This window comes from Epinephelus moara, chromosome 4, assembly GCF_006386435.1.
Source record: "Epinephelus moara isolate mb chromosome 4, YSFRI_EMoa_1.0, whole genome shotgun sequence".
NCBI lineage: Eukaryota > Metazoa > Chordata > Actinopteri > Perciformes > Serranidae > Epinephelus > Epinephelus moara.
Genome location: NC_065509.1, coordinates 20,232,318 through 20,255,930, shown reverse-complemented (window position 1 = coordinate 20,255,930; position 23,613 = coordinate 20,232,318). Strand labels below are relative to the sequence as shown.

The following is a 23,613-nucleotide window of genomic DNA, read 5'->3' as shown; positions in this document are numbered from 1 at the left end:
AGTTTAAAATCCTTCCCCACGGACTGTAAAACCGTGCACATAGTTTATTTAATTTTCTCTCACTGGAACCTAGGGGGGCTCCGTAGAAAAAGTCGCTTGTTTTGAGCTTGTTTTCACAGGCCTGGTTGCTTATTTGTCTCGCGAGATCTGGCAACACTGGTTAGCACTAGCCGAGTCGGCTGCAGAGGTAGAGAGAGGAGTGGCTCATGACACACTTTGTTTTGGTCTACAGGCAGTGCACAACAGCAAACCTAGCGGTGAAACAATTTCGCTTTTTGCCCCTTTAATTTTAATGCACATTTTCATTTCTGTTTTATTTTTATTTTATTGCTCCATACTTATACTTATGTTTTGTACTCTTATTCTTACTTCTTATAATTCTCTATTCTGTACATCGCAGTGACTGTAACTAATCACAATTTCCCCTCATGTATCAATAAAATATTTCTGATTCTGATAAATTTACAAAGTAATTCATGTAGGCTAGTGGAGTAAAAATTTTAGAAGTATAAAGTAGAGTAAAATGGGAACATTCTAAGGAAAATACAAGTACCTCAAAATTGTGCTAATGTAAGCTGTAAGCTGCCTGCTAGGCTAAAACATCGCTCTCACTCACGGAGAACAGGAGGAACGTTAGTGTTAGCTCCCAGTGTTAGCACTAGCCGAGCCGGCTGCCACCGGCTACTGGAGTAACTTACAGCTATGGAGCATTTCTATCAGCTCTTCTAGTCACTGCGCCTCACCTCCATCTCAGCAAATATATTACAAAACTGTAGCCTCGCGGGGAGGCTACATTTTACAATGCTAATTGAAAATGTTAGCTGGGCTGCTGGGCTAACTTACTGACTTAACACAACCGTAATGCCTGACCCATTGCTGGGACCGAGCCGCTAATTCCTCCGCAGCCTCCACTTCACCCAGCTTCACTCAGCTGCCCGATAAACCTGCTGCTTCTTCCCACATTAACCTGAAGCGATGTTTTTTTTTTTTTTTCACATGAACGTACATGAACGCGCAGCCAGACCGGCTTGTAAACAGTGGGCTGGAGATCAACACAGAGAGAGGGGGTGTGAGGTCATGCTATACTCCAGATGAAATTACACCTCTAGTTCTTCACATAGCAATTTTTTAAATCCTTCAGTCTAGAAATGATGAATTTCGCTTATTGCTTCTTTAAAATAAAATGTGCATTATGCTACAGTGTTTAACACTTGTACGTAAGATATTAAAAATATCAAAAATAAAGTATATATTGTCACTGTGCTGAGGCTGTAAGTGTATATACATCAATACAACAAAACAAGCATAGAATAACAGTAAACATAAGAAATATGTAGGCCAACAGTAATGTGCATTGTATGCCAAATAAATATATACACTCAAGAGGTGTTCGTGAGAATAAAGTTGTATACTGAAAAATATTGCACAGTTGAATAATTGCACTGAATATTGCGACAAGAGTAGATTAATAATACAAAATGTAATCTACAAATAGGTTATGTATTATTTAAAAAACAATAAATAATACCATTGATCCCACTGGGTAATTCAAAAGCACTTAAAATAAGCCCCATCTTAACCAGCTGCAAAATTAAAGGATCAATTATTAAATTCCAATGGGGTCATATGCATTATACTGAAACTGACCATATTGCATAAAGTAAAATTTAAATGCAAGACTTTCACTTGTAATATTCCTACACTGTGGTTTTGCTATTTAAACTTACAAAACTGCACCAGTAAAAATCGCAATGTGCAGGAGTCCCATGGCCTTGCTGTAACGTCATTGTCAGCACCTTTCTTTCTTTTTTTTTTTTTTTTTTTTAAATGATCCCAGGAAGAGAAATCAGAGAAGGAACGTAAACATGCCCTTACTAGGATGAGGGGCTCTGGGTGAATGGGAATTTGCTCTCAAATAATTTAATTTAAAAAACCTGCTGAAGCACAGAGCCAGGTGGTATGGTGGGCGTCTGATGATGGATTTACTTTTATGTAGCCTTTTACTATATTTCTACAACTGAAACTCTGACTGACAAGACAACAGATAAGACGACGTTTTTAATTTCATCTTTGACATTAACATAGAAATTAAATTAATCCAGGAATGCCGAGAGAAGTCATCCATCAGAGACGATAAACTAGAACCAGACCCGCCTTTGGGTTAACTGCACGCATGCGCAGTAGTGCGAAGCAAAGCACTTCCTGGTGTGTGAATGAGCGTAGTCTGAAGTGTGGTTTTCTCAGCGGAGCAGACGTTCAAGGTTAATATCTGCCGGGGCTGAGTGTGTGGACGTCCACTCCCCCCAAAAAGTTACTACGGTCGTGTGTGTGAGGAGGACTGCGGGTTATTTCCACCGTTAACGTGAGATGCAGACAGTTGGTAAACTCATGAAGGTGTTCGTGACGAGGCGCATCCCGCAGGAGGGGATGAAGATCCTGTCAACGGCTGGAGTGTATGCACTTATCTTAACAGTCATCTAACGGTTACTGTCAAGGCAACATTTACAAACTGTGTGCAAACTATGTCGCTGTCATTCCCAGTGTATCCTGACTGCTTTCATTTCAGCTGCACGGTGCGGCAGACCACCAGGCAGTCATTAGTTTTGCTTGGGTTCATGTTACACACTTCAGTAGCCAATAGAAAGTATGAGATCTAAAAATTAATCGTGACCTCTTTCAGCTCACACACACACACATTTATCACCACAGTCAGGTCCCTCAGCCTGTCAGCCTGAATCAGCCTGTATGACTGAATGACATGCCATCCCATTCATTTGGTCCTTCTCTGTCTCCATGGAAACAGCTGTGAGGTGTGTCTGTGGGACTCTGATGAACCCGTGCCGAGGGAAGACCTCCTCAAAGGTGTGCAGGAGGCTCATGGTCTCCTGTGTATGCTGTCAGACAAGATCGATGCTGAGGTCCTGGATGCTGCAGGTACGCTTCATTTTGCTTCTTTTGTTGCACCATATTTTTCTATATATGTACACATCATCTGTCAGTGTCAATATAAATCCTGCATCCTGTATATACAGAATATAGCCATGTATACATGCACATAGGGTCAATGTATATCCATTCAATATTTATTTCTTTGCACTATTTGTATAGTTTACAAGTTACAGAACACTCAGCTTTTATATAGAGCTGCAACAATTAATTAGCTGTCAGCTATTAAAGTAATTGCCAGCGAACTTGATAAATAATGAATGAATGTTAGTGATTTTTTAAGAGATTCCAGCTTCTTAAATGTGAATATTTTCTAGTGTCTTCACTCCCCTATGACAGTTAACTAAATAGTTTTGGGTTTGGTGACGGAACAAGACATTTGAGGACTTCATCTTGGGCTTTGGGAGACACAGATTGACATTGTCCTCCATTTTCTGACATTTTATAGCCAAAACAACTAATCGATTAATCAAGAAAACTCTTAGTAGATACTCTGACTATGAACATAATTGTTAGTTCAAGCCCTCATGTATTTAGATTTTTGTTTTTATGTTATTTTTATTGTTGTCCATTGGTGGTTTTTTTTTTTTTTACATATATATTAATATATTTATATAAACACCTTTTTTTCCCCACATACTTGTGTGCATAATAGTTCTGTCTATTCTCTGCCTCTATTTATCCAGCATTGTTGTCCTTGTTCCTAGCTGTCTATTTCTGTGTAAGTACATGAGAGCAAAAAAAAAAAGGAGTCAAATTCCTGGTATTTGTACACACACACTTGGCCAAAAAAGGTGATTCTGATTCAGTTACAATTCTCTAAGGGCACCTACTTTGATTCAATTTTGTAAGACAATGAAACATGAACACCCTATTGGTAGATGCACACTTTTTATAGACACTGTAATTTACAATTAAAGGAAAGAAGAAGAAAAAAACAATTCCACACAACCAGAGATTTTTTTCCTTTTTTAAAATGCATTTTATAAAGTGATTATCAAAATTGTTGCAGATTTATTCTCTATCGATCAACTAATCCATTAATTGTTTCAGCTCCAATTAAAACACATCAAACTGTAGTCACAGTCTGTTGATCAAGTGTCTAGATTTCAGTGTTTCAGCTGGTCTGTCTGATTCCAGGGCCAAACCTGAAAGTAATCAGCACCCTGTCAGTGGGATTTGACCACTTGGCTATCAACGAAATCAAAAAACGGTAGGTGATGTTCCAAAAAAAAATGTGGCTTATACTTTTAAAACCAACCGTCTACTAGTATGTAGACGTGTCATGTGGCCTCTGAGTTATATTGCCATTTGTTATGTCCAGTGGTATACGTGTTGGATACACTCCAGATGTCCTGACTGACGCCACAGCTGAACTGACCGTGGCTCTGCTGCTGGCCACTGCTCGCAGATTACCAGAGGGAGTGGAGGAGGTCAAAAAGTCAGTCTCACCAAGTTCCACATGTACACTTATTACTGTCCACTCTGACTGAGTGACACAGTGGTCATACTGTCTCTTCTGCTCTCTCTCAGTGGAGGCTGGAGCTCATGGAAGCCTCTCTGGCTGTGTGGTTATGGTCTTTCTGGCAGCACAGTAGGAGTCATCGGACTGGGACGCATCGGTAAGGCTTGCATTTGCCGCTCCATTTACTTTGGCAGGATGTAATATCATAGGAGTGGATCCTGTGTTCAAATCCTGTGTAGTCATACCTAACTAGTATTGTGTGATATTATTTGTCTACTGAAGTGTAAGACCTGTTTGTAGCTGAATAACTGGTTGTGTTCGTGTTCAGGCATGGCCATAGCTCGGAGACTCATGCCCTTCGGAGTGAAGAGGCTGCTGTACTCTGGGAGAACTGCCAAGGCCTGTGCTGCTGAAGTGAATGGAGAGTTTGGTAAGAAAAAGAGGAGAAACTGACACAGTGAAAGGAGACAGAAGAAGTAAAAAAAAAAATTACCAAGATTATAAAACTATCGAATGAAAATAATGGATTTTGGTGAATAGGGCTGCATATTTTGGAAATAAGTTAGAGATTGTCATTTGTTACAAATATCTCGGTATTTGGCTTGATGACTCCCATTCTTTTAAACCCCAGGGGCCGTATTCATAAACATTCTGAGAACACTCTCTCAGAGCTTAGCCTAAAAACTTTTAGTGAGGAGTCCTAGCTTATGAGTGATTTAGTAAAGTTCTCAGAGCAGCTCTGAGCAAGGAACAGACAGAAACTTTTACCTTAGTAATGACATGTGGTTGAACCCGTTGCTAGGTATGATGCATTCTTTTAACAGATGTGATTGGTTGTCACAGACACACCCTTTGTGAGCCTGTAAGGTGTGGACACCCAGAGGCCGTTTACACGTACACGGTGATTTTGATAAACGGAGACATCTTCCTTCGTTTGTGCCCTTCGTTTACACGCAAACGGAGATTTCTCCTCTGAAAACGAGTCTTTCTAAAAACTCCGGCCAGAGTGGAGATTTTGGAAAATTCCGGTTGCACATTTGCATGTAAACTGAGATAAACGGAGATAAATGGAGTTATAGGCAGCCGACGTCACAGTATACGCCGGAACTTGCGCCTGTGTCAAAAGTGCGACTTATGTTGCTATGGTGACAATGGATACATGGAAGGCTTGAGCTTCTCGTTACACTGCCACCTACAGGTTTGGCATGCTCTTGTGTATATATACACGGGTAAGTGTAAACGAAGATCTTTTTGAAAACGGAGACGGTGAAATGTCCGTTTATGAAAATAGCCGGCAACGTGTAAACGGCCTCCCAGTGGAAATGAAATGAACTGCTGACTGTGAAAGTGTTGTCAATTGTCAGTGTGATCACTCTGCTGATGGAGGGTTGACATACACAAGTCATCACTGCTGCACTGTTACATTTTTCCAGTTTTCCAAATATCTCAGTGTTGTGCATATGTCTTATAATATTTCTACATGTAACTATATATCTTTTATGTTTTGTATTGTGTGGGTGTTTGGCTGTAATGTTTGTGCGCTGCTGTCTTGGCCAGGTCTCCCTTGTAAAAGAGATAGTTGATCTCAACAGGACTTACCTGGTTATATATGGGTTAAATACATTTTTAAAAAAATTAAAATTTGATGCATGTCCTCTCTTCCTTCTTCTCTCTTCTCTGTTGAACAGTTCCCCTGGACACACTTGTGTCTGAGAGCGACTTTGTGGTTGTTTCCTGCTCCTTGACGCCAGAAACCCAGGGTCTGTGTGACAAGGCCTTCTTCAGCAAGATGAAGAACACAGCAGTCTTCGTCAACTCCAGCAGGTAGGCCTCTAAAGCAGCTCGAACGTGGGGGTGCATTATGGGAGAAGTATTGGTTTAGAGACATAGCTGTTGTCTGTGCTTAAAATACTTAAGGATAAAGATGTGGTGAATTATTGGTTTTAGGGGAGCTGTGGTGAACCAGGAGGATCTGTACAAGGCTTTGAGCAGCGGAGAGATAGCTGCAGCCGGACTAGATGTCACAACACCTGAGCCACTCCCAACAGATCACCCTCTTCTGACACTTAAAAACTGCGGTGAGTAGACAAAACGTTGTTTTTTGTTTTGCCTCTTTTCTCACTTTGCTTCCTGATTTAACTTGATATTATTTTCCGTCCTCTCCTATCTTGTGCAGTGGTGTTGCCACACATCGGCAGCGCCACCTACTCCACGAGAGGCGTCATGGGAGCTCTGTCAGCTCAAAACCTGCTGGCAGGTTTACAGGGCACAGACATGCCCAGTGAACTCACCTTCTAACGCCTGAAACCGAGCCGCTGTGCCTCCTCTGGTGCTGCATGTAGAGCAGATCAAACTAGTGTACTGGTCTAGTAGTGGTCTCCTGTGGGAGATCAAAGTAAAGGATACTCATGTAGTTATATGTTTACATCATGTCACTGTTAACTTGATAGTTTCATTTGAGCCTGTCACAGTTACTAACGAGTTGAACTTTAAATATACAATGTGCATTTTTGAGGAAGGAAATGCTCGGGGCAGTTTTGACATCTCAGACAAGTATTCAAGTTCTTGGAAGAAAAAAAAAAGCTTATGAACAAACTGGCAGCACTCCTTAACCTTAGCTCTTACTAAAACACTACCATGTTCAGTCTTATGTGGAGAATTGTAGTTGAATTGCATAAAAAAAAAATCTCATTTGCATTTCAACATAGCACTGGTGACTGGTTCTGTCTCTCAAATCTAAATGTAATGCCATAAAGATTAGCATTATACTTCTTAGTCTGCACTTTATGCTGATGTTAAAGGAATACTTCACCCACAAAATGACCATTTGAAAATTAGTTAGTTGTGAAAATGCATGTGTTTGGGATATGACTGGATAAATGAGACTTGGATTATACTACACGAGTTGTGCGAGAGCTTGTAAACTGATGCTTCAATGTAGTTTTGCTGCTGTTAAACGCGGTCACCTGTCAAACATTGAATCAATATGTTGGCATTTTTCTGTATAGGTGTGACAGAAAAATAAAGTTTTCTTCACAAATTCAAGGTCATAGGAGGACTCACTGATATACAAATGGTCATTCTGTGGGTGAAGTATTCCTTTAACGCTCCATTTCTTCTTTTACAAAACATTTCAACACTCCATTATTTTGTAAAATGGGATTTATGGCTCGGTTTGAATATAATGCTGTTTAATTTCGAAATTCATTGTGCTCAAAATAGATTTATGATCAATAAAAAGTTTAAGTGCATCGTTTATTCTCATCACTCTTAACGCAGCAATAAAAGAGAAAACAATTAAGTCTTTGAGACTCTTATCAGTGCATTTACATCAGTGTGGCTACATTAGATCTGTTTTATTTCATGGAATCATTTTTTAAAAATTCACAACATGGTTGAGAACATAAAAACTTAAAAATTACATTAGCCTATTGACTTTGAATTCAACATGAAAATAAAAAATGAGGGAACTGTATGGAGTAATAAATAAAACAACTTCACAGAGTGCAGTTTTTCAAAGAATTGAGTCAAGTTGTGCGACGAAACAAGCATCTTATCAGATAACCGCAGCTCACAGCAGGGTATCTGCGAATGACTGATCATCCTTCCAGTTCAGGCAGGTGTTTTTCGAGTGCTTGTACAGATGGGAGGACTGGCTGAAGCGCTTTCCACACTTGGGACAGGGATAGGGCTTCTCCCCTGTGTGGACTCGAATATGCTTCTTACAGTCAGTCAGGTTCATGAAGGTCTTGCAGCAGATTTTGCAGGCGTATTTCTTTTCTCCCTCCACCAACAGAACGTGGTCCTCCGCAGCTGCTTTCTTGCACTTGGACAGAACATCCTCTGAAGCTCTGGTTAGAGGCGGCCGCTCAGCAGCATCCCCCGCCGATGAAGAAGAGGAGCGATCTGTGCCGGCTTCTGATCCGGGTGGCACTTTGGGGGCGATGCGACGGAAGGTTGTCGCCCCCGAGCTTTTACTGGCCCTGGAGGGTTGGATGAGGGAGGTTTCCAGACCGAGGCCTGGTCTGATGCCGCTCAGGAAGCCTGCTAGAGAATTCTGGGTGGGCTGGAGGATGAGCGTGTCGCTGAAACCAGGGCTCTGAGTTGGGAGAAGCTGCTGCAAGGGGACAGACGTTACTGGGAAAACAAGTGAGGAGTCAGAGGACTGAGCAGAGGAGGCTTCATCTGAGTTTTGACACAGTTCACCAGCAGCTGCAGGAGCATCACTGGCGGCGGCGGCGGCGGCAGCAGCTGTAGCAGCAGCAGTGAGGCTCGCCAGGCTGTCTTCTTCCTCCAGAGCTCCCATCACACTCTCACTACTGGGATTGAGGAAGCAGGAAAAGGCCAGTTCTGACAGGCTGTCAAGGCCTTCACCATCTACTGACTCCTCACCCAAATCTCCAGCCTCTCTCTGTGCATCAGTTTGAAGATCTGAGCACAGCGGAGACTGCAAAGACGTAACGTCACCTTCTGTGGGGCACGCCGTGGACATTTTCTCCTCATTTAGCTGTGCTTCAAAATTGTCTGTGCAGTCTTGTGTTGGTGTTAGAGGAGAATTATTTGGGAAATCTGGGGAGCATGAGGTCAGATTTTCCTTTTTCACCTCAATCATTGCCATCTTTGGCTCTTCTCCCTCTTCCTCCCCTTCATCTCCCACCTTTACTTTGACTACAGTCTCTCCATCTGTTTCTCCGCCCTTCTCCCACACACCTACACCTCCCGTGCTGCTGTCCGATTGGCTCGGCAGCTGGATCTCATCCGACTCTCCCTTGGTTGCTTCATATTTCTCCTCCATCTCCTCCTCCTTGCCTCGGCTCTCCCAGAGTCCGTCTGTCGTCTTCAGGCAGTCCGGCGACAGCAGCTCCTGTCCACCCTCCTCCGCACTGACGGTGCTTCTGGTAACAGTGGGTGAACACTCCTTATAGTTCCCCTCAGGCCCCCTGCAGGACCTCTTTCTGTCACTGAGCCCATCCTCATCTGACTTCCTCTTGTGCCTCAGAAATGGTGCAGCACTCTGCTCGCCACTGACCTCTCTGCTCCTCACCCCCTGGTCGTCAACCCCACCGGACTGACTAACCTCAACTGCCACATCTTCCTCATCCTCCATGATGGACGTGACCTGTTGAAGCAAGGCCGACCTCTCTGCCTGTGAAGACGGCTGCTGCTGCTGTTGCACTGACCTCCAACCTTTCGGGGGCGAGGCGGGAAAGTTTTTCCTGGACAGGTGGAGCTTGCAGGCCTTGACCACAGAGTTGAGGTGCAAGTGCGACGCCGCCAACAGTACATCCATCACATTGGAGGCCCCTGGAGAGAGGGTGGAGGTGTAGATCATGTCTAGCAAGGTGGAGAAGGCCTCTGGGGTCACCACCTCTGGATCTAGCTCCATCACACTGGGGCCCCTACCTCCACCTGTGCCAGCTCCAACTTCATCACCACTGTCACTGGAGCTCAGAAGAGCCCTGAAGTGGGAGCTGCATGCTGCCAGGATGGAGCGGTGAGCCTGGAAGCTCTGGCCTCCAACCACCACCACACAGTCACACAGCTGGGCATGGAGGCGCTGGTGGTTGAGCTGCTTGAAAATATGCTGGAAATGACCTGGGAAGTCCATAATAGGCGGTTGGATTTGTTGTTATTAATATGACAGGTGTTATTGTGTAGCATCCGTGGCGCTACTGGCAACACAATAACACAGGGAAAGTCATTGTGAGGAGCAGTCAAAGGCTTCTCCTCATCCACCTCGCATCAGGCTGGCTGGACTCTGACTGTTCACAAGAGCCTACCTCCGCTGTGATGTGTGCTGTATTGTATGCTGCAGCCGGGTTTCCGACAGATGCTCTGGAGTATGGGCGGGCCTGCAGCTCCAACAATAACACCGGAGGATGCGGCGCGGTTTCGGCTTTGTCTCCGAGAACAGCCCGATATCTTCACAGCGGTTCCTCTCCCACCAGCTCAGATATAATCCCCGAAATTGTCGCTTTTTCTCATGTTTAATATTAAAGTTACTGACTCAGCGCTCACACCATCAGCCCGGCTGGTTTTAGCCTCCATTGTCGACGCCTCCTCCATCAGTTGGAGTCACATCAACCCGCAGAGTAAAACAACACCGCCCCCAGGTGGTGATCCATTGGAAGTGCACCTACCGTTGATTTACTTAGACCTTTGTCACAGTCGGTTAAATCTTATGAAATAACTTGCTTACAGTTATGCACACTGCAAGTCAGATTTATTTTACTATATTTCAAAACGTATGGTAAATATGAACCAGTTTAAATTTGGATAAAATACATATAAAGTAACTTATGTTTGAAAAATGTTTGTAATATCTTTTTCATTTACAGTGGAAATATTATTAGAGTTAACTAAAAATAAAAATAAAAGCTAAAACTAGATGTAAAAAAAACAAAACATTTTAGTTAATAGAAATAATATTAAAAAAATAGACTTTAGGAAAAAAGAAATAAACTGACTTACAATATGACCAAAAACAAAATAAAAAAAAACATGCAGGAAATGTTTTAATTTTTAGTGTTTGTAACCTTGTCAACACAAGCATGAGGATGCATTGATGCATGTTTTTCTGAGCCATCTGAGGGATATCTCCATGACTGTGAGTCAAAAGCCTTCACAAAGTGTTGTGTTTGTAATGTAATACCTCTGAACTTCTTCAATCTTGCCTCTGACAAACACCCCCCACTTTACAGTTTAAAAAAGAAACTAAAACTAATATTGAAACTTAAAAAAACTAAGCTAAAACTAAACATTTTATACAATAACAACTAGGCTGACACAAGCAACCCCCACTCTGGAAACTAACTGAATTAGGAACCTGTGGCAAATGACATTTTAGACATGACCTAAATTTAGAAAGGCTGTACTTATACTCATTAAGAGTCCCATTTTGAGCAGACAGTTTGCCAGTGGATGGGTCCCTAAATACAAACATTTGGGTGCTTTAACCCCAAGACATCAGCATCTATCAGTTGAGTAAATGACAGAGAAAATCTATACACTGTTATTCCTCTAAGACACTGCCATTAAAGACAAAAAAAACCTTACGGTGTCTTTGAGCACTGTGACCGACACTATAAAGAAGCACCAAGGCACAGGTTTTTAAAAATGCATTTAAAGGCCAAACCTAAAGCTGAAACACAGGCAGCTGCAGTATCAAATGCATTAAATTGTTGCTGCTGCTTTAAAACAAAGCTAAGTTTAAAACAAAGACAATGAGACACTTCACAATCCTTTCTTAGTCTCCATTTTTATTTCCAGTGGTTTTGTGATTATATTAAGATTTAAAACACTGACAAAAATGTTCAAACATGTCTGGTGTAAAATCTCTGATGCAATTTGACAGTTTCAATTCCATGTGACAGATCTGCTTTATAAAAACAAACCAACAAAATAAACACGGTTTCTCTTGAGTGTGTGAACACGGCAGGTATATACACTATCAAACATTGTACTTAACAATGATCACAACATGTTTCATAAGAAAGTCTAAAGTATACAATCAAGAACAAGACGTGAGAAATGAGAAGACAGTGTTTCCACAGGTGCAGTGATGGACAGACACGGGTGGTCTCCGACACGGTTTGCTGTAATGGCCCCAGTTGTCTGCTGATGATGGTCCACACTGTCTCTGATGGAGTAAACTCTCAGTGGATGGTGGAAGAAGAGACCTGCTGCTCTGCTCATATGCTGTCCAGCTTCTTTAACACATATGGAGCTGCAGACACAGAAAACACACATGATTAGCTTCTGATAAGACCCTGAATATAGTCAGTTGCTATGATGCTTTTATCTTCTCTGTTATCAGGGCAATTTAATTTGTTTTTGAGATATTTTAATCACACTAACAGCTACTTGTACACCATTACACAATATGAAAACCTACTATGCTCGTGTTTCCTTTAGGGCATTAATTGATTATCACATGCATGAGGTGAGTAAGCAATGCCCTTAATACCAGTCAACACTCTTTAAAATGCCAGTATAGTTGGTATTTAGCTAAATGTCAATGTCATCTGCCTGTACTCACTGGCTCTGAGAAGGGCGACGTAAATAAGAAAGTTCCGTAAAGACGAGAGGACATCTTGTCGCATTTTCTTCTTCATCTCCTCCGGGTCCATTTTAGGCCCGAGTCCTTCCAACTTGAACATTGTGGCTGTGATTAAGCTCGGTTTTATTCTTCAGTCCGCTCTTCGTGTTGAAAATTCACGGCGTCGCGAGCATGGATGAGGAATCCAAACCGGAAGTACGCAACGGCGGAAGTTACGATTACGACGGCGCGCACGGAGGGACAAACCGCACGAAGACACCAGAAGGCAAAAATTAAATATGGCACGCTAAACGCAGCCGTCAGTAACTATATAATAATTGCAAATTATTGTTTTAATAATGCTCAACTGTATGATTATGCCGTTTGTTTGTTTTTGAAGTATTTTCTGGTTGTGATTTATGTTGTATGTAGGCTACATAATGTTCTGTGTTGTCTATATGAATGTGTGCGTCCTCTTGGGGGGTAGAGACATTTTAAATAGCAATATCTATTCTAATATAGCGTTGCAGGCTATCTTGGGCTAATAAGTCAAACCAAAACACTGTGCTGTTGAGGAAAATAATATTAAATATGATATTTCTCAGGAAAATAAGATTAATTTTGGCTCCCTAAGTATGGCCACATAAATCAACAAGGGGCTCCTAGGGCAAAAGTTGGCATTAAACCCACTGTTTGTGGTCATTTGGTTAAAGCCAAATTCATTCAGGAATATGCATTGTGTAAATATTGACAGGTAACAAGTAGGACCTACTTTGAAGACCTTATCATTTGAGCTGATATTGTGATTTAGGGTTGCAGATTGCCAAACAAATGTGCAATTAATTAAATTACCCCAGACCAGCTGAGCCTTTATATATAAAATGTGCCCACTCTCCACCGGGTGTGTAATCCAACCCTGCTTTGTTTTTGAAATCATGGTGGTCATTGAATCAAGGTGATAAAATGCTTTGGCAACACATATGAAATGCCATGCCAGTAAAGCTTATTGAATTAAATCGAATTGAATAGAATGGGAAATGGTGCAAGCTAAGTTGTGAAAGGCTTTATCACTTTGAGCTGCATTTATTCCACACAACACATCAGACTTCGTCAGAAATAAAATGTTTTTTTTTTTTTAAAAAAAGCACTCTTCAATTTAGGATCAAAATGACGTTTATTTAAATAGATACATGCATTAATAATTTACAAAATATTAGAAATGAGCTAAACTGCACAAATAGGCAACCAATCATATTGTTTTCATTAAAAATACACAATAACATATTATCATTATTATTATTATTATTATTATTATGGGATGTAGTGACTGGATGGAGCTGACCTTGCGGAGGAGGGGTGGGGGTCCGCCGGGCAGACAGCGGAGGAGGCAGGGAGGAGAGAGAGAGACGAACAGAGGGAGGGGGGTGGATTGTTTCTGAGCTCAGGGCCGAGGATTAGGCAGAGAGCAGTCCCAGTACGATGACAGCATCCAGCACGTAGCCAACCCCCCCACACACACACCACATCACCATCACCATCCGGCCCGGGGAGGACGCGGCGGATATTTTAGAGAATCAAACATCGTTTCTCCTCCGATTCTCCGCATCACTGCTCTCTTTTTTGAGGGGACAGCCCTCCCAGACTCCCGGTCCGTCTGTCTCCCTCCTCAGACCACTAGGTGAGTTTTCTCGGTATTTCCCGGTGTTATTGTCTGATGATGAAGGAGCGCCCGACTGTAGACGGAGGCGCATGCACCTTGCATCCATTCCTGCCTTTTGGATTGATATTTATCACATCGAAATGAATAATTGAGCTGATGGTTGTTTCCGAAACGCCTGCAGGCTACACCCGTGCCCCTGTTTGAGGGAGGCGACGGAGAGATTTAAATCCGATTAAGATTATAAAGGTAACAAAAGACTGACCTTTTTTTTTCTTTGTTTAGCCTCCCGGTTTGACCGGCGTGGCTGCGGCCACTGATCAAAGTTAGTGTTTGGTGCGTGTAATGGTAAATATTGATTATTTTAAGGACATTTATAAAGCATTTATGAGCGACAGACGCGGTCGATACGTAGTCAGTCAATTCTCACAACCTAAATTCGGGTTATTGGGAATATAAATCGCCTCTATCCAGAATTACGCACAACATTCTGGCCGTGTTTGTTCCACACTGAATGGCATTCGTGCTGTATTGAGAAACACATGTCCTATGCAGTGATAGTGGAGATCCATGCTGCCGTATGCGCAGTGAAATCACCGTCACTGGCGACAGATTAGAAATGAACGGGCTAAATCCTGACGGATGAGGGGGGTGCCAGGAGTCTGGGTAGTAAAACACGCACATTATGAATGGGCGTAGGCGATGTGCAGCCACCCTGGGACCGTCGCCTCTGCTTTTTTCTTTCTTTGCTCATATCCTTTTGGCCAGAAGCAGCCTCTTCCCTGCGCTCTTCCGTGCCGTGCCAGGCATGACAAGCGCAACACAACTAGACCGGAACAATGCGTTTTGCTGTTCTGGGGCCTTCATTTAATGCATGACATGATTTAATATGACCGCTGATTGCGGTTCCATTTAAACACGTGTTACGCCGCAGCCTTCACCGTGCATGGAGACATCACTTTAACCATTGAGTGTTTTTATTAACAGCATCATGCGCAGCTGCTTGGCTAAACACACACATAAACACACACACAAGGAGCCAGACAGAGATACACACTTCATGAATGAAAGCCATTTTGCTCCTGTGATGTGAAGTAGCTGTGGATGCTCAGTGTTTTGCTTTCACTCTTGTGCGCGATGAGTGTTTGGCTGTGCTCTTCCCACTGCTGCGGGCTTTGTGCTATGACTCAGGGATGTATGCCACAAACATGTGATGGGAGTTGCTGCTCCGAGGTCAGTATGCCCGAGGAGTAACGCGACGGGCAGAACTTGCACATCAGGAAAGACTTGATGCCTGGCTGCATTAGCCTCTATCTGCCCTGCTGACTGCTCCTCTGTCCCACTTACTGCAGCCAGCCAGCCAGCCATCCTCTCCCCCTCTCCTCCTGTTTGGTCTTAGCTTCATGTCTCCAGGGCACACTGTGTTGCTGGGCTGGTGTTTGCTGCTCCTGCCCAATGCCTTGACCAAATGATCGTTAGATCAATGGGTAACTGAAGCTGCTCAGGAATGTGATTCGTATTGTTGCAGCCACCGGCTACTGGAAGCTGTTGATTAATCAGTAGTGGTATTTCTCAGCAAAGGAATTCAATTAATTCATGGGTCAGGGGTTACATTGGTGTATGGTAATGGATGGATGGATACACTGTAAATATGTATTTTTCCTTCAGCCTGTACCAGTATTGCTCCTGCAGAGGGAAAAGCAGACGTGACCTCATTGATGTGACAGCTCCATGGTGATGGCACACTTGACTGGCAGTGGCGCCATAATGTAGGCCAACTCTATTCATGAGCATAGTGAAACATTAAGAGTATGAAAAGCCTAAAATAATCATACAGCCTAAGTAAATCATCGGTTTTGTATAACCAGGTTTCTCCTCCTCTTTTCTCTGCTGTGATATGAAATATTAAAATCACACTGTAGCTATATGTAAGTGTTATTCCAGAGCCCAGAGGGCTACTGTAGCTGCTGGCTCACTGGCTGGCCTCATATTACTTTAACTTAAAGATAAGACCTCCATTGTGCAGCCTTTGAAGGATCACTGAGTTGAAGGAAATTGGCTCAGACAGCAACAGAAGACGTGAGGCAGACAGTTTTCCAGACTTGCAACATCTATCATCCCCTAACATCCAAGGACCTTCCTCTTTCTGTCTCGCTGTCTGTCTCACTTCGGCACCATCAGAACCATCGATAGAGATCTGTAACACAATGCAGTGCACTATTAATCTTCAAAAGACCCATTATTTAATAGTGCACTGGGGAACTCGAGCTTCGCCAGGTCGCTGATGAAAGGGGAAATGAAATGAGCGGCGCACGGTGAGCCCTGTCTTCATAATGCTAATGGAATGAGCTGACAGGCTGAATGAAGAATGGGAGATGTGATTATGTCTGGACTGGAGGACGAGTTACAGAGAAATAAACAGCAAAACATAATAAGCAACAGAGGCAATCAGACTTTAACAGGCCACCATGGTGCTGTTTGTGCAGACTTTAGTGTTTTTTTTTCCTATTATTTCTTTGGTGGACGTCTGTGCAGGCTCATTTTAATGTTTTCTTCTCACAGGGACAAGTAGCCTGCATAGCATGGACCAATGCAACACTGCTGACAGGCCTAAAGCCTAAGCTTGTTTGCAATGCCCCTGTATGGCCCTTTAAATAGGCTGCAAACACCACATTAAAAGAGGATAATGCAAAACAATACAAACATTTAAGCTGCAATACCAACTGCCTACAGCCACGCTAGCTGCTCTGTGAGTCTGGTGATGGGCAGATAGATGGGCTAAATGCTAACATCAGCATGCTCCCAATGACAATGCTAACATGCTGATGTTTAGCAGGTAATGCTAACATTTGCTAATTTGCAGTAAACAGTTTAAATTTATCCAGAGGTAGACATGACTGCCTTTACTAAATTTCATGGCAATCCATCTGAAATTCCCCAAGACATTTCAATCTGCTGGTGGTGCTGAAAGTAAAGCATCCCCAAAATCATCAGGTTTAATGCTGTGGGAACCATGAACGTTACCAAATTTTGTGCCAGTCCATCTAAAAGGGTCTTTCCATCAGCACTTCTGGTGTGCTAAGCTAAACTGCATTGATTTGCGTCTCTGCTACCAGTTTAAACTCTGAGTCATGTCTGAGACTCACACTTGACCACCTCCCAGCAGGCTGTGGTGACGTCAGATGGGCGTCATCATTACTCAGGGATGATTCCTCCTTCTTTTCTGTATCATAACATCATCCTGTCTCCTGTTTTTTAACCAATGAGCAGCATATGCCGAGCAATATCATAACAATAGCCTGAAAATCTGTGATCAGTAGGCCTAGCTGGCTCCCAACAACCGCTGCACACTGCAATAGTAAACTATGGTAAAGAGGGTGCTGCTTTTAAACATCACTGACACAAGACAAGGGTGTCATCAATTAAAGACACACCTTCAAGCGGGTAGCCTAGCTGAGTGGAGAAACCACTTACCTCGCCATGCTGGGCTGATGCACCTCGTCAAATTGAGTCATGGTAAGCAAGCATGTGTGCGTGAAAAAGGGCCACTAATTTTTGACCTCCCAGTGTCACGAGAGGAACGATCAGGGGAATCACTTAAGCTGTTAGACTTCATTCTCTGGGGAGCTTGAATGCACCAAATGGTGACGATAGTGAGGGTGTCATGCTCAGGGCCGGCCCTAGCCATTTTGGTGCCCTAGGCGAGATTGAGATTTGGTGCCCCCCCGAACCACATTACCCCACCGGTACTGGAGACACAAACATCAGGGACCAAAATGGTTTCAAAACAAAAAGTGCTGCTGGGGTAGGTGTAAATCATAAAATGTCACAGAACTCACTAATAGTAGCAAAACAAAAGTTTTTATTTAGCCTAATTGCTAATAGGCTATTAGCCAATTTGCAACCCAGTAATCCAGTGTAGACCCAATTCATTGATATATTTCAATATCAATCGAGCTTACTACAATGTGCTACGATGCCAAGTGGCGCTCACATCTCTGGTGCAAGCCAGTGCAGAAATCTGTTTTTGTGGATAAGTTTGTGTTAGCCATTATCACTGATATTTGTCAGTGAAATTTCAGCACAAGAAGGAGCAGTTATCCAGATAGCTAGCTATTGGCTTGCCATTCAGTCTCATATCCTTCAGTCTGTAACATTATCTGAGTCCAACAGCTATCGTAGCATTATAATGTAGCATTAGCTTTATTGCTACTTAGCTAGCTTTTCATTATTATGAAATGCAGGTAAAATGTAAATATCTGCCTATCTTGACCAGATTTTGACACAGACCCCACTCTCAGTGCGCACAGTACAGGTGCAGGGGCAGGGCAGATGAAAAATTTTGAGGAAAAGGGGTGCAAAGTGTATTTCTTTCTTTCTTGCTTGCTTGCTTTCTCTCTTTCTATCTTTTTTTCTGTATTTGTTCATTTGTTATCTTCGTAAAAAAAATAGGATGGTGCCCACTGGCAAATTTTTATCATTATTTTTTATTTTTTATTTTTTCCCAGCGCCCACCAGACAATGTGGCGACCTAGGCGACCGCCTATATCGCCTATCCCTTAAGCTGGCCCTGGTCGTGCTTACAGACTAACCACAATCAGAGATTGGTTGTATCTTTATACCTCTATAGGTTTTTATGAAAGGATGCCCTACACTTCCCTACTGACCACCTGAGACGTCTGATTATTTAGATGTTAAGGATAAGTCTAATATTAGCAAAGCTGAATATATAAATAATTTCTTCAGAACACAATAGCAGTGGTGATATCTTTTTCGCTTCCTATTCAAAATTCAAAGTGATTACTGTAGAAGCTGCTTGTGACCATGAAGTTGCACAATAACCTAAATGTAGTAAGATCATTAAATGCACAAAACTGTTTGAAGCAAAGAATAGTCTGTAATGAATATTAATGTAGGCTATAACTTGGCTTTTGTAACCTTCCTCAACATTTTCTGATTTTAGATGGGGATCATCATATAGATATTTTTCTTCTGAAGCCTGTTTAATACAGTGTCTATTAACCTTTATGTAATTTTATCTTGCGACAAGACTCACTAAAAGCACAAAATATCATCTGTATTTAATTTATCCGCAGTCTCGCACGAGCCTTGAATCTTTGCCGTATTATTGTCGGCTCTACTTGTTGTTCTTCACGTTTACAACTTTGCAATTTATGAAATCTGAAGCAATCCAGCTGCCTCACATAAATCGCAATACCTTACCTCAAGTTACCCAGATATTCACACACACAGTATTTTGAGCCAAGTGTGCTGCTGCTGTTGGACTGAATGTTTGCTGAGCTCTGTGTCCAACTTTGTTGGCAGCCACTGTGAGCCGAAATGAATTGTCGAGTTGCTGAACCAACCCCTGCTGCTGCTTACCCTGCGCCTCATGTGGTGCAGCTGTATCCGGTGTGTCTTATTCGGCTGGAGGGTGTGTGTGTGTGTGTACGTGTATATGTGTGTGTAGGGGGGGACAGATTGTGTGTAGGGGTGGGGGGACAGATTGAGAACAAGATGTCAATAACAGCCAACTGGTCCTTTCTAAATAAAAGCTGTTGTTCAATCAGTCATCAAGGCTTCTGCTGGAGTCTGGTTACTGATTGTGTAACGCTCTACTTGCTTATCATATTAAGCCCTGTGAGTTGTGTGTGCGTGTGTGTGTGTGTGTGTGTGCATGCATGTGGTGTGAGCCTGAGTGTTTGTAACTGCATTAACAGAGTGCCCCAGTGTTGAGCGCAGTCTTCATTTATTAGTGCCGAGAGCTGATTGACAATAATTTAAGTTTGTCGCTAAGAAATTCATCCTGTCAGTCAGACTGTCACATCCATTAACTCAGATAATGTTATTTAGCACAACAGCAGCTGTATCTGCAGGCATTTTTTCTCCCACACTTGTCCCAGTGCAGCTTCCCCAGGCTCTGTCCAGGTTGGTCTGACCTGCAGTGGCCTGTTGTGGCCCAGCAGTGCTAATTGGGCTGTTTTCTGTCCAGCTGGCTGCACAGAAGCTGCCAGCTCAGTGCCACCTCTCAACTCCCCGAGGAGAGAGTGAAGTGCTTTTATGAACTGCATGTGTGCTGCTCATACCAGGCCACAGGACTGAATAACTGACTGTTTCGTCCAGGACAGAGGGATATTGTGTGGGCAAATGAGCAGAGAGGGGCGGACGCTGTCTCAGAGAAATGAGACAGACATTGAAACAGAGAGGTATGGACAGTCTTTGTTACCTACACAAATTTTATACAAATGTTCTCGGTGTACAGATGAAAAGGTAAAAGGAGGGAGAAAGAGTGAAAGGCCGAGCAAGCTATAAGGCATGCTGATAAGGGAAGTGTGGGGACTTAAGGACAGTGGAAGACAGGATTCACGATTACTATTGATTCAGTACAAGATTAGGAGCAGACACACACCGGCTTTGCTGTCTTGAGCCCTTTTTACACAGAGATCCAGTGATAGAGGTGCAATGAAGACCTTTCATTATCACAGCTTTTCTTTCTTATACACAAACAAACAAGGTGTGATTTAAGATACAATGCCGGCTCTCTGGAAGCAAGAGACATGACAGGAGTGTTGTGTAGCACTGGCACAACGGCATGGTATGACATATAACATATGCGTCGGCAGTGCTTTCTAAACAATAGCAATGACATAACATGGAAATATTAATCATTTACGGTCCCTGTTACATGGCGGTTGATCTTGTTCTCTGCTCGTAGGGTAAAGCGCTCCTGAACCTCATTGTCTCCTCAATTTGAGGACATTTTCAACTCTTATTCCTAGAGTTAGCTGCTAGCTGCTGCAAGCTGCTTTTTAGATCTCCCAGCAGTGGATCACACACATAACATGTCATCACAGCTTCATACCTGTCCTGTCCTGTCGTGCCAGCTGCCTGTTTTACACAGACGCTGATTCAGGGCTGTTGCTACCTCCGCTGCCAACCTCAAGGCAAAACAACTCTGTCCCCCGATTCTGTGGTTGTACCTCTTATAAACAACAATGAAGCGGAATAAGACACAAATGCCTGCCTTGAACAGGCAGTATAAAGGAGCTGGAACCAAACAAGGCAGGCATCATGTCACCCCAGTGTGTGATTTTAGACAGCATGCCAGCTTTCTGGAAGCACACAACACAACAGCGTCAGCCTCCAGTGTGACATACAACAGACACGTCAGCATTGCTGTCTAAACAATAACAATGACATAACATGGCAGTAACAACAATTTTTACCATGCCTGTTATATGGTGGTTGATCACATCCTGTGCTTGGAGGGTAAGGAGCTCCCAGGCCTAACTTTTGGAAAGATATTTTTAACACAATTTCAGAAATCATTGGCACAGGGATTGAACCATATACTCTTACTGCACTATTTTGGGGTTACTCCACCTACACTGCAATTGTCTAAAACATGAAAAGATGTAATTGCCTTTGTATGCTGGCGAGACGTTTAATTTTGCTCCGATGGAAATCCTCTGCACACCCTTCCCCTGCTCTTTGGATTCAAGCAGCTTTAAATTGCATAAAACTGGAGAAAAATCAGACATACTCTCAAAGAACCTATAACCAATTTCTCTGTAACATGGACTCCCTTCTTCTCCTATGTGACTCCATTTCCATGCAGTTCCAGATAAATGCATGTTCTTATATCTATGCAAGAGGCCTGCCTTTTGTGAATTTGGCTGCTAAGCTGGCTAAGGACTATTTTTGTTCTAGTTGGCCTGTAAACTCCTGTTTTCGTTTGTTTTATTGCTTTTTATTTATCTTGTATGTACAGAGTGCAATGATCCCGTTAATGGTGTTCTGTTTGAAAATCCAATAAACAAAGTGGCTCAAAAAAAGGAGCTCCCAGACCTCATTGTCACCTCAACTGCTGCTAGCTGCTTTTTAAATCTCCTGGTGGTGGCCGGTGGGTGGCACACATAACACGTCATCACATCTTCACACCTGTCCCGTCCTGCTGGCTATTCCTTTTACACGAACGTCAAGTTGGCAAGGTTACTACCTCACCTGTCCACCAATTCTGCGACCTTTTATACAGAACAGCAAGGCGGAATAACAGCAGTAGAAAAGGGACTCAAGATTTGAAAAAGCTGTCACATCTTTTGAAAGAGGGAACAACTTCTTCATTTGAGAATCCATATGGGAGTGGAAAAGTATAGAACAGCATGAGAAATGTAACCAGGCTACAGGTCTGCTGTTTTATTTATTTATTTAATCATACATCACTGTCAGCTGCCGGGCTTTGTGTGCTCTCATTTGGTGGAGAAATGCTGCATTGATCAGCTTCTTTTTCCCCCATTTTTCCTTTTGGACAGACTCTTTTACGTCTCAGTGTAGATACTTTTGTTCTTTCTTTTCTTCTCCTGCAGCTTTACTCTCCTGTTTCTTTGCCGCTGCCCTCTTCACCCTCTTTAAAATTCTCCCCCTTTCCTCCCCCCATGCAATATCCTGTCCTTTCTCTCTTTTCTTTGCCTCGACCAATTCTCTTTTCTGTATCCCTTCCCCTTTTCTCAGCCCCTCAGAGCCCCCTCCCCTCTCCCTCCCTCCCTCCTCCTCACCTCTGCAACCCCCATACGTCTTTCCTGTGTGTCTCTCCCCGTCTTCTGTGCTCCGCTCTTCTTGTTGCCTGTGTTGGCAAAGTGGCAGAAGGAGGCGGTCGGAGGCTAGCTGCATTAGCACCATGCATTATTCATGTGCCCTGCAGTCTGTGTGGGTCTGGGTCTTCTGCTGGCTTTTCACTGGGACACATGGGCCTTGTGAAAGAGCTCTGTGTGCGGGACACAGGGCCTGATGGAAGAGCTGCGCAGATGGGACTATCAATTCCTTGATTTCTGCTCCCTCTTGTAGATGAAAGCCCCAGGGAGTGAACGTTTACTTCACAGATCAACATTCAAGTGCAAAATGAGGCGGTTTCCTTAGACGACATCAAGAATGTTTATTCAGTGTCTCTCCTAATTCAACAGCCTGGCTTTTCACAACAAAGCGTTCCCCAAGTGTGTTTTTCTACCCAAAACCAGAGGCCGGGTAAGGTTTCACCCATATCTGCCCTGATGTTCATATGAAAGACTTGTCCTATTTTATTATTGGCTGAGATCTCTGTCTGCCTGGCAGCGTTTCTCTCTCCACCACATCAGGATTCACGGGCTGTCCTCTTTGCTTTTAGAGTGCGCCCAGTAAGAACTGTTAACTGAACTAGGCGGTATGAAATTTTAATTTAGACAACCAGACGGAGATGGAGTGCCTCGTCTCCACATCGCCATGTGCTTTTGAGGCTGTGGAGGAGTAGAGAGAGAGAGAGAGAGAGAGAGCAGGAGAGAGAAAGAGCCTTGGGGACCGGAGGAGGGGCCTCTTGGAAAACCACAACCACATAGCTGGTCTGGACTCACATCTGCTTTGCTTGACATACTTTTGTGTTCAGTCTGAAAACATCAACAACTGGAATATAGTTCTGTTGCTTACAAATAGGTTAAAAATCCAAGGCAGATACAGCTGATCCGACTTGATAACTGC

General features: G+C 43.1%; 4 protein-coding genes across 6 annotated transcripts in view; 2 read left to right on the top strand and 2 right to left on the bottom strand.

Annotated features, from left to right (window-relative positions):
- Positions 1-1,879: 1,879 nt before the first annotated feature.
- On the top strand, positions 1,880-7,639 carry grhpra (glyoxylate reductase/hydroxypyruvate reductase a). The gene is made up of 9 exons (XM_050043031.1): positions 1,880-2,453; positions 2,804-2,934; positions 4,087-4,159; positions 4,271-4,387; positions 4,480-4,568; positions 4,740-4,841; positions 6,100-6,235; positions 6,359-6,489; positions 6,588-7,639. Exons 1-9 carry the CDS (start codon positions 2,368-2,370, stop codon positions 6,707-6,709), a joined length of 987 nt encoding a protein of 328 aa, XP_049898988.1. The 5' UTR covers positions 1,880-2,367; the 3' UTR covers positions 6,710-7,639.
- Positions 7,640-7,754: 115 nt separating this feature from the next.
- LOC126389380 (zinc finger and BTB domain-containing protein 5-like) lies at positions 7,755-10,667 on the bottom strand. The gene has a single exon (XM_050043030.1). The coding sequence runs from the start codon at positions 10,017-10,019 to the stop codon at positions 7,983-7,985; it is 2,037 nt and encodes a 678-aa protein (XP_049898987.1). The 5' UTR covers positions 10,020-10,667; the 3' UTR covers positions 7,755-7,982.
- Positions 10,668-11,650: 983 nt separating this feature from the next.
- Positions 11,651-12,682, bottom strand: tomm5 (translocase of outer mitochondrial membrane 5 homolog (yeast)). The gene is made up of 2 exons (XM_050042143.1): positions 12,450-12,682; positions 11,651-12,137 (listed from the first exon to the last, which is right to left on the bottom strand). The coding sequence occupies exons 1-2, from the start codon at positions 12,568-12,570 to the stop codon at positions 12,103-12,105; spliced, it is 156 nt and encodes a 51-aa protein (XP_049898100.1). The 5' UTR covers positions 12,571-12,682; the 3' UTR covers positions 11,651-12,102.
- A 1,101-nt stretch (positions 12,683-13,783) lies between these two features.
- Positions 13,784-23,613, top strand: part of frmpd1b (FERM and PDZ domain containing 1b) — a 34,325-nt gene continuing 24,495 nt past the window's right edge. The window contains exon 1 of one of the 3 annotated variants that reach the window (XM_050042390.1): positions 13,784-14,127. The gene's annotated coding sequence lies outside the window, so the exon portion shown is untranslated. Of the gene's footprint in view, positions 14,128-22,728; positions 23,128-23,613 lie in introns of those variants that run through there. The other 2 variants (XM_050042393.1, XM_050042391.1) reach the window with 2 other exon arrangements.